Source organism: Coptis chinensis, chromosome 1 (assembly GCF_015680905.1).
Source record: "Coptis chinensis isolate HL-2020 chromosome 1, ASM1568090v1, whole genome shotgun sequence".
NCBI lineage: Eukaryota > Viridiplantae > Streptophyta > Magnoliopsida > Ranunculales > Ranunculaceae > Coptis > Coptis chinensis.
In genome coordinates this window covers 28,356,434-28,371,934 of record NC_141456.1, presented here as the reverse complement: position 1 = coordinate 28,371,934, position 15,501 = coordinate 28,356,434, and the positions used below count along the sequence as shown (strand labels likewise).

The 15,501-nt window shown below is 36.6% G+C and overlaps 1 protein-coding gene and 1 long non-coding RNA gene across 2 annotated transcripts; one reads left to right on the top strand and one right to left on the bottom strand.

The window, feature by feature from the left end:
* Positions 1-1,492: 1,492 nt before the first annotated feature.
* On the bottom strand, positions 1,493-2,262 carry LOC147523303 (uncharacterized). The gene is made up of 3 exons (XM_086570467.1): positions 1,955-2,262; positions 1,603-1,879; positions 1,493-1,543 (listed from the first exon to the last, which is right to left on the bottom strand). Exons 1-3 carry the CDS (start codon positions 2,260-2,262, stop codon positions 1,493-1,495), a joined length of 636 nt encoding a protein of 211 aa, XP_086426593.1.
* A 617-nt stretch (positions 2,263-2,879) lies between these two features.
* Positions 2,880-4,962, top strand: LOC147523302 (uncharacterized). Its single transcript, XR_015196270.1, has 2 exons — positions 2,880-3,016; positions 3,645-4,962. It is a non-coding gene; the product is annotated as an uncharacterized LOC147523302 (long non-coding RNA).
* The last annotated feature ends 10,539 nt before the right edge of the window (positions 4,963-15,501 follow it).

The following is a 15,501-nucleotide window of genomic DNA, read 5'->3' as shown; positions in this document are numbered from 1 at the left end:
CTTAATAAAACGTTAACCCTATGGCATGATCTGGACTCTTAACCAAAAAGAAAAAAAAAAAAAAAAAACACGCATACAAAAGACAATAACTAGTAACAAGCAGGTGGAAAACCTTAACCAATAGAGTCCCTAAAAGACCTTGAACCTTGGGCTCCGATACCAACTGTAACACCCCAGAAATCTCTGTTCATTAGCCGGCCGATCTAACTAACAGAAATATCCAGAGTCTCAATAATACAATCCAAAAATGTTCCAAAAGAGAAATAAATCAACATTTAAAACCTCTGAATTGAAAACTTGTCTCAAAGAAATTTATTACATCCATGGTCTCATTAACAAATAATGAAATCTATTAAGTCTTGAATAACACTGGACACCAAAATAAATCTTTCAAACTAAACTAAAGAACTCGAGACCCAAATCTTGCTGACACTCTAAAAACGCACTCCATGGGCTAAACCTTGCTCACCTATAAAATTGGTAAATAGGGGCGTAAATCAACGCACCCATCAAGTAATCTCTAACAAGAACTATCATCCAAATCAAGTCAAAGAATACTACGACACATACATGTGTCTGAAGTACACACAAAATACCATCTAATATATTTACTACGATTTAATTGTAAGCTCACGATACTAACGTGTCACCTCATTGGTATGTGATTAAATCTTATTCATGACATCTTATTAATTATACTTTGTAGGAAAATAACATCTATGCCCTTTACTGTACATATGGTATGGGAATTGTGGTCATTCCATCAATTCCAAACCCCATATTCCCCTAGTCAAGTAATACGACGGACTTTTCCTTAATTGCCATTTTATGCAACTATATATATATATATATATATATATATATATATATATATATATATATATATGCATAAAGTTATAACGTCACACACACCTTGTGTTAATATTCGTTCAAATCTTATGACGATTAAAAGAAAAGAATTCAGTTTATACAAACATGCCCTCTGACATCTCAAATATCTTATACAGAGCAATACTCAAGCATGATATAAGGCAAATATTTAATAAAGAATGATAATTTTCTATGCAAACAAGGCATTCAGTAACATTAGATCATTCAATTAATGGCATATGAATACCAGCAACTTCCATACTCACGACAACAATTTCAACTTAACGCATTGGACGCTATAAATTTATAATCGCAAAAATACCAAAGTAAGCATAATAAATTAGCAATCAAGCACATGATATTCATTATGATATCTAATAGCATTCTAGGACTAGAGAAAGAGATAGATGCAAGCTAGATAAACTTGTCTGAACGTCGACGGTCGGAAACTCGTCAGACACTAGAAGCTAAAGCTTGCGTCCCTACTCTTGAGCAACCTCCTATTCTTTTATTGTTTTGTTTTATCTCTACCCTAAACTCTAGGATTAATATTATCTTATCTCTTGAAGATTAACTTTATCTTATCTCTTGAAGAGTTTTACAAAGTTTGGAGACTAGCAGCTCACCGACTTTGTATTTCCTTTTGGCTTAAACTATCACTTGGGCTTGGGCCCTAAAAGAATAGTAAAGACATACAATATTACACAAAAGAAAACAGGTTGTTACATTTACCTCAGAGTTCATGATTTTCTTCCTTGTTTCCTCCCTCTGAATAGTTGTACAAACAGCAGCAAGTGATGGAAGAGTGTTTTCCATTAGAATATTACTTTCCAGATTTTCATATTCTGGTTTAAGACTACGAAATACTGTGAAGATTTTATCCTCTTCAGCCCGTTTCAACAGAGTCTTCGCATCAGTGGTATGTGGACGATATATGTTTAACTCATCCCACAATTTCTTCAAATTCCCAAGGTGCTCTGTAAAAGTCTTCTCACCTTGTTGCAAAGCACTGATTCCGAGTTAAAGTTCAAACAGAAAGGCAGAATTGTTTTGGTTTTCGTATAAATCTTCAATTGAATCCCACATCTCCTTCGCAGAATCAGAAAAAGTAAAAATCCCAGCAATAGTAGACTCCATAGAATTGAGTGACCAAGATTGAACAAGCTGATCATTGGAAACCCAATTTTCATATTCGGCATCATCAATGGCAGGACACACCTTTACACCATTAATGAACACTAATTTTCTCTTTCCACCAAGCGATAGCGAAACAATCCTAGACCAAGGTATATAGTTCGTTCCATTCAAGAGAATCGTCGACAGCTTCCAACCAGGATTAGAATCAGTCTCTGCTGTAACAGCAAACTTAAGATTTGGTTTTGGATCTGACATAGTGTATTGTGTTTATCTAGATTGATTTAGAGAGAGATTAAGCGCTCCGCTCTGATACCATGTAGAATTTAACACCTAATTAAAGAGATAAAACACAATGATTTATAGTGGTTTGGTGCCAATGCGACGACCTACGTCCATGGGAGAAGAAAGGTTTTATATTGCTTGATTGATATTGGTTTTGTATTACAGAATTGTTTATATAGCACAACATGAGTGCATATTCGTGTCTATTGTTTCTAAAAGGATTGGAGACTTTCCTTTATAGAAAATATACAAATCTGACAAATCTCTGTCAAAACCGACTAGGGCGTGCCCCGTGCTCATATTAGTCTTGCTCGAGGTGCGACCCGCGCTCTTGCCTCGACGAACCTCTAGACAATTGAGCGCACCCCACGCTCGCCTTTGCCTGTCCAAGGACGACCCGCGCTCTTGTCTTTCTTCTCCCACAACTTTGGATGTTTATTCAACGTAACTGCGAGATTCGTTGTTTTCAAATTGGATTTGTCTATTATGGCTTGGGTGAAGGTTGAAAGTCTAGGAGACTGGATCTTCTTGTTGGGCTACAATCCCACATCAATCTCTGCTACTGATTTAGATGTGAAAGAACTGTATATATATTAATCGTGGAATATATACAAGCTTGGAAAGATATGACATTGATGATGGAATTTCAACACTTACCTTACCCTGTCCAAAAACATTTCCTCACTTGAATGGCCCATATTGGGTAGTCCCGAATCCCAAACTACAGGTAATTCTCAATTTCTCATTCTGTTTTCTCATTTATGCATTTGCTTAGATTGGTTATTTTCTTCACAGTATCTAGTCCCCCTTCGATTTGCATATTCTTTGTATAGTCCGTAAATGTTGCTCAAACTCGAATTTCGTAGATATGGTTAGACTAATTCTTATGAGCAAACACTTGAGTCAAAGCTAATAGGATTTGGTTGGACTGAAAACATGAGTTCAGAAGTTGATTTTCCGCAGGGAAACTTAATTGTTCTACCGTATCAGTTTAATGCTACAGAATATATCTAATCTTTCCATCCCCATGTATTCAATTGACAATATTTTGATATAGGTACGTGCTTATATAAGTTGGTTGTGGTCTTGTACATATGTGATATGACTGGAACATGATCCTAGCGTAATCGGATGGTAAAACTGAAAAACCATAAACCAAATGATAACTGTGTGCATAAGGTAAATTAGACGACACAAATCTTACGGGAAGAAAAAGCTGCTGTTTTCGGGTGCTGACAAGAGTGACAGTCAATAGCACCACACCTCATTGGAACCAATATACAAAATAGTTCAAGTTTTATTATCCTTATGAAATGCAAAATACTTATCACCACTCTGTTTGTTTTTTCGATCAGGTGAAGAAAGAACTGGCAAGGGTGGAGGAACCCAAAGATGAAGTAAATGATAAGATTGGATTGAAAGACCTTCCTTCTGAGCTCTTTGACATGATTTTATCCTCCTTTCTTTTAGATGATTGGATCCGTTTTCGCCTTGCAAACTCTGGATGTCAATGACCCCACCCATACGATCAAATCATCTTCTAATACATTCTAAACCTGAATCCAACCAGTTACCGTGGTTGATGTCTTTTCCGAAGGACAACAAGGGTGTATGCACTTTTTACCACCCTGTTTATAGTGATACCTATACCGGAGACTTCCCTGAATTATCTGGTGCAGTCATCCGATCTGCGAAATTTGGGTGTTGCTAATGTCACGAGAGGCTTCCATTTACTTTTTGAATCCATTCACTATGGAGAAGATCACAGTTCGGATGCTGGCGTCGACCCCTGCCGTTTCTTGGGCATCTCCTTCTCTGCTCCTCCAACTTCCTCAGAGTTTGTAGTGTTTGGACATACGGCGTTATCTTTGTCACTCTATCGGAAAGGTGAACATACTTGGCGTGAATATTTTTGTGATGTACCATGGGATATAATGGATTATCCTTGCAACCCAGTCTTCTGTGATGGTGAATTCTATTGTCTGGGCAAAGACGGAATGTTGGCTTTGTTTAATCCAGAGGAAACGGACGAGGAACATCAATCGTATGTCCTCCCACTTCCAAAAGTTTCATCCTCAACGTATTCAGACTTGCCGAGGTCCTTTCACAATTTCATTGTGGAGTATGATGCTGAGATAGTGTCAGTCTTTGTCGGTTTTCTCGGCTATCCTATTTGCATGTTTAAGTTGGACCGGTCGAAGATGAAATGGAGCACATCAAATAATTTGGATGACAAAATGCTCTTTCTTAGCCATACTTCATCTACATTATTACCAGCAAAGTTGAAAGGGACAGAGAATAGGATTTATTTTCCAAGGTTCCATGGTAATGAGAGTGTGTTCTATTCACTGTCAACAAAATCCTACCGATGTTTTGGAAGCAATCATTGGCGTCAAGATTGGATGAACTCATGTGAACACTTGCATTGCACCTGGATTCAATCGGGATCAGCAGAACGCAACAAGGAAAAGAAGAGGTGTATCAGACTATCAGCGCATGAGGCACACAATTACTTTTTTTTTTTTCTTTTTCGATAATCTCACACAATTTACTTTGTTACTTTCGTTCAAATTAGTACTTTTAATGATATGTTATTTTGATTCCCTGAATATATATGATTCAAGGTTACTATACTCTAGTGGGAGAAAAGCAAGTACTTGCATTATTCAATGACATTTTTTTTTCCGATAAACAATAACATTTGAACAATCACAAATAACAGGAGCACTATATAAACACCTCTATAACACAAAACCAATATTAATCAAGCAATATAAAACATTTCTTCTCCTGTAGACGTAGGTCACCACATTGGCACCGAACCACTATAAATCATTGTATTTTGTCTCTTTAATTAGGTGTTAAATTCTACATAGTATCATAACAGAGCGCTTAATCTCTCTCTAAATCAATCTAGATAAACAAAATACACTATGTCAGATCCAAAACCAAACCAAAAATCTGCCGTAAGACTGATTCTAATCCTGGTTGAAAGCTATCGTCGATTCTCTTGAATGGAACAAACTATATACCTTGGTCTAGGGTTGTTTCGCTATCGCTTGGTGGAAAGAGAAAATTAGGGTTCATTAATGGTGTAAAGGTGTGTCCTGCCATTGATGATGCTGAATATGAGAATTAGGTTTCCAATGATCAGCTTGTTCGTTCTTGGTTACTCAATTATATGGAGTCTACTATTGCTGGGATTTTTATTTTCTCTGATTCTGCGAAGGAGATGTGGGATTCAATTGAAGATTTATACGGAAACCAGAACAATTATGCCCGTGTGTTTGAACTTCAACTCGCAATCGGTGCTTTGCAACAAGGTGAGAAGATTTTTATAGAACACCTTGGAAATTTGAAGAAATTGTGGGATGAGTTAAACATATATCGTCCACACACCACTAATGTGAAGACTTTGTTGAAACGGGCTGAAGAGGATAAAATCTTCACAGTATTTCGTAGTCTTAAACCAGAATATGAAAAATCTGGAAAGCAATATTCTAATGGAAAGCACTCTTCCATCATCACTCTTGCTACTGTTTGTGCAACTATTCAGAGGGAGGAAACAAGGAAGAAAACCATGAACTCCGAGGTAAAGTCCTCAATCTCTGAATCTACTATATTACTTGCAGAAAACGATTTTAGAAAGAAGTCACAGGGATTTGAAAAGAGTAAAGGAAAAAGGGAACCGTCTCACTGTGATCATTGTGGAAAGAATCGGCACATCAAGGACAGTTGTTAGGAATTATATCCACATCTTAAGAAGGAAAAGGAACTGTCCAAGAAAAGCAAGAGCAGCTTTGCTTAGAGACATCAATGTCCAACTCAGATATTAGTCATCAATTGAGTCAAATTCTCCAACAACTCACTAAGTCCATATCCTCTAGCAAAGGTTAGTTTGCCTCAACTCATGTGTCAGGTAATTTACATTCCTATTTTACTATGCCAGAAAACCGTAACTCATGGACAATTGATTCAGGGGCTACTGATCATATGGCTAATTGCCCTGCCTCTGTCCATAATTTTGTGTCCAAAACTGAAAAATCATAATATTTCCATAGCCAATGGTTCCACCATTCCCATTCAAGGTAGTGGTCAAGTGATTTTTTTTTATCAAAGTCTTAAGAGTGAGGCTCTAGTTGTTCCTTCATTCCCTGTTCAACTTCTATCTGTTGGAAAACTTACCAATTCTTTAAATTGTGATGTCATTTTTTCTCCTAACTCTGTCGTCATTCAGGATCGAAAGTCGAAGAGGACGATTGTTGAAGGAATTTATTCCAATTGACTCTATTTGTTGAAGTCGCATAAGAAGGTGTGTCAAGCTAGTGATTTATTTGAGAGTTGTATTTTGCATAAAAGACTTGGGCATCCATCTAGTCATGTCCTGTCAAATTTGTTTCGCGATGTTTCTTTAAACTCGATGATATTTGTGATGTTTATCAATTTTCTAAACAAACTCGTTTATCATTTCCAAACTCAAATTCTGTGTCAAATAAGTTGTTTAAGTTAATTCATTCTGATTTATGGGGACCTGCTCCCATTAATTCTTATGATGGCTATAAGTATTTTGTGTTGTCATTGATGATAAATCTCGTGATAAATGGTTATATTTATTGAAATCAAAAACTGAGGTTGTGACTGTATTCAAGGATTTTCATACTATGATTACTAACCAGTTTGGGGCTAATATCAAGATGTTTAGATCTGACAATGGCACTGAGTTTTGTAAAGGTATGTTACCTGAGTATCTCCGTAGCCAGGGGATAATTCATCAAACTAGCTGTGTTGGCACACGTACCTCAGCAGAATGGCGTGGCTGAAAGAAAGAACAGACACCTTTTGGAGACCACTCGTGCTCTTATGTTGGGCATAAATGTTCCTAAGTATTACTGGTCTCATGGTGTCTTAACTGCTGCCTATTTACTTAATCGTCTTCTCAGTCGGGTTCTTGGTTTTAAATCCCCATTGGAAGTGCTCAAAGCTAGGCCGCTAGATCTCTCTCATCTGCGAGTGTTTGGGTGTATGCATTATGTGCATCGCAAGCTATTCATCGAGATAAATTTGATTCAGGCTACTCGATGTGTGTTTGTTGGTTATTCTACCACACAGAAAGGCTACATATGTTACAGTCCTGCGACAAGGAAACTGTTTGTCTCCCGTGATGTCCGATTTGTGCAATCTGAAGCTTTCTTTCACGATTCAGCTATGCTTGGGAATCAGTCCCAGGGGGAGTGTTTGGCAGATTTGGCACCTCTCCCAGCTGTTATTACGGCTGATTTGACTCCTCTCCCAGTAGTTGGTGAAGGCATTGTTCCTGTCCCAATGGTTGGTGAAGGTATAGTTCCTACCACTGAAGAATTGGGATCTACTGAAGCAAAGGCGTGGGCGCGCTCCCAGACTGAGTGTATTGAGGGCGGGGCGCACTCTAGTGATCCACGACATCCAGTAGATGGGGCGCGGGCGCACTCCCAGGATGAGCAAACTGAGGGTGGGGCATGTTCTGGTGCTTCTCTAACTCTTTTAGCTCCTCCAGTTTCTAGACAATCTGAACGAAAGAGACGACCTCCAGTAACTCTCAAGGATTACTATAAATCTGATATAGAACGACATCCTCCAGTGACTCACAGGAATTTTTATTCTTTGCATGATGTTACATATCCTCTACAAGAGTATATAACGTATGCCAATATCACTTCATCTCATCATGCTTTCTTAAGTACAGTCGACGACGTGCAAGAACCCAAGAACTTTAAAGAAGCTAACTCTCGTCCAATATGGAGAAAGGCGATACAAGAAGAACTTCGTGCTCTAGACGATAATAAAACTTTGGATATTGTTATGCTACCGTATGGAAAGAAAACTGTTGATTGTCGGTGGGTGTTCAGAAACAAGTTCAACAGTGATGGTTCCTTAGAGAGGTCTAAAGCTCAACTTGTTACAAGGGGATTCACCCAAACTTATGGTCAAGACTACAAGGAAACTTTTGCACCAGTTGCAAAGATGAATATGTTTAGAGTTCTTGTATCTCTAGCTGTGAATCAAGACTGGAAATTATTTCAGATGGATGTGAAAAATGCATTCTTACACGAAGATCTTAAAGAAGAAGTGTATATGAGCATCCCACCTGGACATCCGAAGGAGATTACGGTCGGATTAGTATGCAAGTTAAAAAAGGCTATCTATGGACTTAAACAATCTCCACGAGCGTGGTATGCCAAGCTCAATTCTGTTCTAGCTCTGACCGGTCTTAAGCAAAGTGATGATGATCCTTCCTTATTTGTTAAATCTAGCAGGTTAGGCTTAGTTATTGTTCTTATTTATGTTGATGACATAGTTATCACAGGTGATGACCTTATCGAGATTTCTCAGCTTAAGGTGTTACTGCACAAGAAGTTTGCCATCAAGGATCTGGGTATTATGATGTACTTTCTTGGGATCAAAATTGCTTATTCAAAAAAAGGTATATTTCTAAATCAAAGAAAGTATGCGTTGGATATTTTGAGTGAAGCAGGAAAGCTGGGGGTAAAACCAACTGATTCTCTAACTGACAGTGGAGCCAAGTTGGACAACACTGGTGATCTTCTTACTAACATTGGTCAGTATCAGCGATTAGTTGGTAAACTAATATATTTAACTATTACCCGACCATATATTTCTTATGCAGTGAGCTTGGTTAGTCGTTTTATGTATGCTCCAAGGACTCCACATATGAATGCAATTTCTAGAATACTACAGTATCTGAAAGGGTCACCAGGTAGAGGTATTTGGATGTGGAAAAATAGGCATACATCTATTAATGCTTACACAGATGCTGATTGGGCAGGATGTCCAGTTGATCGGAGGTCTACTTCCGGGTATTGTACCTTTGTGGAGGTAATTTAGTCACTTAGAAGAGCAAGAAATAGAATGTAGTGGCTCGTTCTAGTGCAGAAGCTGAGTACAGGGCTATGGCTTCCACCACCAATGAAATCATATGGCTTCGCGCTCTTCTGAAAGATTTCTGTTTTGGGTTGCATCTGCCAACTACACTTTACTGTGATAATCAAGCTGCTATGCATATTGCAGCAAATCCAGTGTTTCATGAGAGAACTAAGCATATCGAAATTAACTGTCATTTTGTGTGAAAAGTCTGAGTCTAACATTGTCACTACCTCCTTTGTTCGAAGTGACCAACAGCTTGCAGACATTTTTACCAAGGGACTTCCAGCTTCCAAGTTCCATGATATTCTCTCCAAGTTGGGTTCACTAGATCTCTTCGCACCAACTTGAGGGGGAGTGTGGGAGAAGAAAGACAAGAGCGCAGGTCGCGCCCTTGGACAGGCAAAGGCGAGCGCGCTCAATCGTCTGGAGGTTCGTCAAGGCAAGAGTGCAGGTCACGCCTCGAGCAAGACTAATATGAGCACGGGGCGCGCCCTAGTCGGTTTTGACAGAGGTTTGTCAGATTCGTATGTTTTCTATAAAGGAAAGTCTCTAATCCTTTTAGAAACAATAGACACAAATATGCACTCATATTGTGCTATATAAACACCTCTGTAACACAAAACCAATATTAATCAAGCAATATAAAACATTTCTTCTCCCGTGGACGTAGGTCGCCGCATTTGCACCAAATCACTATAAATCATTGTGTTTTGTCTCTTTAATTAGGTGTTAAATTCTATATATATACGGGCCGACTACGTCGACATACCCAGCCAACCGTCAAATCTTGCATAATCTAACGCCCAGATCTTTGTTTCTAATTAACAAACCAAACAAGTAAAAAATATGGACAGAACTGACATTTCATATTTTTCACAAAAGAAAACCCCTTCTTTCACGTTGCTGATAAGTGCTCAAAAGTAATAATTTATAACCCCAATTATGTGTATGTTAGTCTCTATTTTATATTTAAATATTCTAATATGATGCAATTTGAGTTTTTGTAGGTCAAAGAACCTAAATATGAAATATGGAGGGAAAAGAAGTCAAACAAGTCAAAAAGGAGTCACTGGGAATTACAGCTAAAGGCCTAGGGCAAAAACGTCATATTTGTCTCCATAAGTGTCAAGCCTAATGGGACTCTAAAAGAGGATAATAATTGAGTTATAAGAGTCTTCAATCTGATCTTAAAGCCTTAATTTCGACTTCATAGGAATATGAGATCAACATGGAAAAGAAGTCAGAGTTTCACAAGAATTAGGAAACTGAAAGCTGTCAAAAGCTGCAGCTTGGGAAATAGCCTGCAGGGCAAAGTGGGCCACGTCCAAATTTGGTCCAACCGAATTTAACTTCTCCAAGATTGCTTCTAGAAAGATTACAGAGAGTTTGACACCAAATAAACATAGGATTCGGATCTCTATCCAGACGAGCATGTAAGCCAATATATAAGGCACAAAAACCTCAGTTTACATGATTAAGGAAATTTAGTGTTTTACATCTTAGATCTAGAATTAAGAGAGAAGAAAGTTCAGATCTTTTCACCATTAATAGTTATAAAGATTATTCCTTTTCATATTGTGTTCATAGCATAGTATGAGGGGCTAATCTCCCTTCTCTTGGGAGGGGAGATGAAGCCTTTTTCGTATGTTTTAGTTTAGTTCTTCTTCTATCATGTTTTAGTTTAAATCCCTCATTGAGTTTCTTCTTATTCATCCATTGATCTAATACTCCTGTGGAGGTTAGGAGGTCTTAGGGTAATTCATGATTGTGTAGAGCCAAAATCCACAAACCCTAGATTTTTTTCTTTTAGTTTTTAGTGTTCTAGTGTGATAATTGGATTCTTTATAGCACCTCAATTAGTTGTATGGTTAATGCCACATGTGGATTTTCCATGGCACCTAGAGTTGTATATTGAATGTCACTTAAAGCACAATTTGGTTAGATAGAAGATATCATTAGAGATTGAAGAAGTATTTAATGAAAAGATAGAAAGTACGTTGAAAGCCACATATTATCATCATGGTTATGAGCATAAGGTTTGTAGGTATGGTGAGTTTCTATTGGTGATTTATATTAAGCATGATAGGTAGATCTATTAGACTAATTATATGATTTTGGTGGATTCATCTCTCCTAAGATATTCTCTCTCTTGATTCATATTCATATATTTAGTTTAGTTTAGTTTATGCATAGTTTAAATCTCAAATCAAATCAAATCAACCATATATTAATTATTACTTAGCCACATCTTTTACTTGCATCCATTAGAGTAATTTAGATTAGAAATTTCTATCATCATCACTTAATTATTTAGAGTATGATTGATACCTTGTTAGCTACTATACTAATCAATATTTAATAGGTTAAGTAAGATTTGCAAAAAATACGTAACACAAACAACGACATATAAATAATTACGTGTTGAGAGCTTTTTCAATGGTGCCGCTGCCCGCTCTAAATTGATTAGGTGATAGAATATTTAATTTAGATTACTTTAATTTAGGAATTCATATAGTATAAATTGCATATTTAGCATAATTAGATTAATTTAGCATAATTCAATTAGATTTGCATAGTAGAAAGTATTTTCATAAAGTTTGTATTTGTTTAACAGAAAAGAACAGTACATAAAATGTATTTATAAATTTCAAAAAATTCTGAAATTTTACAGAGTTGATCTGTACAATATCAGTAATTTATTGGAATATTTTCGAAATTTTAGTACTTGTCTTACCTGGGTAACTAACATCGTCTTTGCAGTACCCCGTTTTCAGTTTTCTGGATGCAAGCATATGTAAATACAGTCGAGCAGAGCTAATTGCACATTATCAAAAATTCTAAATTTTTTACAGGAGAAACCTCGATTCGTCAGGAGCTTCCAGTAAAAATTTGAATATTGTTTGACCTGTTTTGACCACTTAACTAGTTGTTTGTTTTCAGTGTGTTTCTGGAGCTTTTCAGGACCAAGGTCTCTAGAAGATTAGTCGAGAAGAAGGATCTGTAAAACTCCAAATAATCCAAATATTTTACAAAATCATCCCTGACACGTCAGGAGACTCCAGTAAAAATTTCGTGATTTTTAGTGCTCTTTTACTTATTTATTCAATCGATTGTTTACAGTATGTGCAGAAAACTTCTCACTAGACTCTGCAGGATTGAACAGTATATAAGAGGGACTTAGCAAGCTTCGATTGCTCTGAAATTTTACAGGCTACTTTCTGGACGTATCAGGTAGCTTCTATGAAAATTTCAAAATTTTTGGACTTGTTTTGCTTGCTATAACAGTAAGTGTTTCTCTTCCACCATGAATCCTCTGTTAGCGGTTTCATAATTAGCATTAATAGTTAGTATCATATAGTTTGATAATATAATTTAGTTAATTAAGTGCATATTAGATTATTTTATATAGCTTTATTATCTAGTGCATGAAAACTTAGTTTCGTGATTCACCTCGTAAACATTTAATCAGAAGAGCTAATTCTTGTAACAATCTTCCAATTCTGGTTTTGGAGGAGACTACACCATCGAACTCAGGATCTAATTTTGAATCTGAAACACACACACCACTAGTAGACTTAGAAGATACACCAGAGAGAGTACCATTAGCCGCCATGGCTAATCAAAGAACTCTTAGCACCTTGTTTCAACCTATCGCGGTTCAACCACCGAACTGCATAGTGATGCCCGACAATAACAATAACTATGAGATTAAGTCCACCATTCTTAATATGTTGCCAAGATATTATGGCAAAATAAATAAAGAACTGTATAATCATCCGAGTAAGTTCTTGAGCATATTAAGTACTTTTAAAGCACCTCATCTTTCCCCTGAAGAGACTAGATTAAGGTTGTTCCCATTGACTTTTGAGGATGCCGCACTACATTGGTATAGATCCCTACCCTCTAATTCTATAACTACTTGGGAGCAACTATCACAAAAGTTTATGAAACAATATTACACTTTACGTAAGACTGAAGCCATGCAATTGGCTATTTCAACCTTCAAAGGAAAACCTAATGAAGAGTTTCATACAACATGGGATAGATTTAATGATTTATTTGTCCGTTGTCCATATCATGGTTTTGACATACTTAATATCGTACATTACTTTATAAAAGGTCTTTCACCTATGAACCGTCAGTTAATTGAATCAATGAATGGAGGAAGATTTACTAGTCTTACTCCTGATGAAGCCTGCACTTTTTTGCAAAACTTTTCTGAGAGTTCTAAGGATTGGGCCAATAGTAGTGACCATGAGGACATGGCACGGGTAGATGGGGGGATGAGTTTTAATAAACCAGGTATGTATGAGGTTAGAAACGATAGTGATCAAGAATTAAAAGCTACACTAGTTAGTTTAACCACAGGAATCGAAAACTTAAACAAGAAATTTAATTCATTCACTTTAAACCCTCCAAGGAATAATCAACCTCAACAAGCAATGAGTGTTAATCAATTTTGTGAAAATTGCCTTACTACAGATCATGACACCTCAGTTTGCTCTATGTATGTTGCACAAGGTATTGATGATGTTTGTGCTTTTAATACATTCAAAAGACAGGGTTATCAAAATAATTTTAATAACAACAACAATTATAACCCAGATCTTAGAAATAAGTCAAACAATTCATGGAGACAAAATATGTCTCCACAGCAAAACCAATATGGTTTTCAAGGTAATCAAGGGAATAATAGGCAACAATACGTAAATAGAGGCGCAGTAGTACCTTCTCCTCAATATCAAAATCAACAACAACAAACAAACAAACATGAAAAGAGAATTAGCTATTGATCCTATGGCTAATCACCAAACCCAACCCAACACCATAGATGAAACCATGAAAGCTTTAGCCATCAAAACCGAGAATGAATTCAAAAGAATTGACCAAAAATTCGATGTTATGACTCAACAGATGAGCCAACAATTCAATCGGATACTAGCTAGTCTAGCCGAGAGACCCAAAGGAACCTTACCAAGCCAACCTGAACAAAATCCAAAAGATAGAAATGTTTATCAAGTTGAAACCACCCCTTCATCTGCATCCACAGAGGGAGTTAACTCGATATCTACCCTTAGGTCAGGAAAGAAAGTAGATAACAAAGTTGACATACTTGATTCTGATGAAGTTGTTATAACAAAAGATAAGGAAAAGACAGTTGAAACTAAAAAAACCAAAAAGCAGTTAATCGGAAAAATTCCACCCACACCATTCCCCTCTAGGTTAAAAGATAACAAAAAAGAAGCACAATATAATGAGATCATGAATATTTTTAAAAATCTACATATCAATATTCCTTTTCTAAGTGCAATTAAACAAATACCTTCATATGCTAAATTTATAAAAGACCTAGTGAAGAAGAAAACAAATATTCCTAAGGACACTTTTATTGTACAAAGTTGTTCATCCTTTCTACAGAACAAAGCCGTAGTAAAACATAAGGACCCTGGTAGTCCTACAATTACGTGTAGAATAGGAGACGACTACACTGATCAAGCATTATTGGATTCAGGTGCTAGTGTGAATTTGTTACCTTACTCAGTTTATAAATAGCTAGGGTTAAAAAACTTGAAACCAACAAATGTTAGACTACAGTTAATGATAGATCTATTAAGATTCCACGAGGAGTAATAGAGGATGTGATTATCAAGGTCTCTAATTTTTATTACCCCGTTGATTTTATAGTTCTTGACATTTTACCTACAAATGGAAACCAAATTCCTATCATCTTGGGTAGACCATTCTTAGCTACAGTAGAAGCTTTAATTAATTGTAGGAATGGGAACATGTCTATCACTTTCAGGAATATGAGAGTAAATGTAAACATATTTACACTATTTAGAAACCCTGACGATGATACGGAAAAGATGGATGATCTATGTGTAGTACACACAATAACTAATAAATGTTTTAGAAACACTCACCACAAAGATCCATTTTTATCATGTGTATCACAATTAGGCACAAATTATAACAAGGATAGTGTTATACACCAGACTAATGCATTGCTAGATGCAACCCATCCACTAGACACTGGCCAACCTCATGAAAAAATATAAGACATTCGAGCATCTTTATGTCAAGCTACTTTTAATCGTAGATGCATCAAAGATTTAATTAAGATGGCTCGCCCTCTACTAAAATGTATAGGCCACGCATGGAAAAGAAGAAAGATAAAAAGAGCAAAAATTGGATTACAAACACGTTTTAAGTCTAGGGAATCGACTATAAAAGACCCACAAATTTATAAAATTACCTAAGCTAGTTAGGGGGTAACCTTAAGTTTCCCCC

What these genes read in the sequence shown, in the direction of transcription:
- LOC147523303 (XM_086570467.1), bottom strand. Translation starts at nt 2,262, where the DNA reads ATGTCAGATCCAAAACCAAATCTTAAGTTTGCTGTTACAGCAGAGACT. An exon ending in TCTGATTCTGCGAAGGAGAT is followed by an intron (nt 1,880 to 1,954) that starts GTGGGATTCAAT and finishes ACTCGGAATCAG; the next exon opens with TGCTTTGCAACAAGGTGAGA. An exon ending in AGAAAATCATGAACTCTGAG is followed by an intron (nt 1,544 to 1,602) that starts GTAAATGTAACA and finishes CTATTCTTTTAG; the next exon opens with GGCCCAAGCCCAAGTGATAG.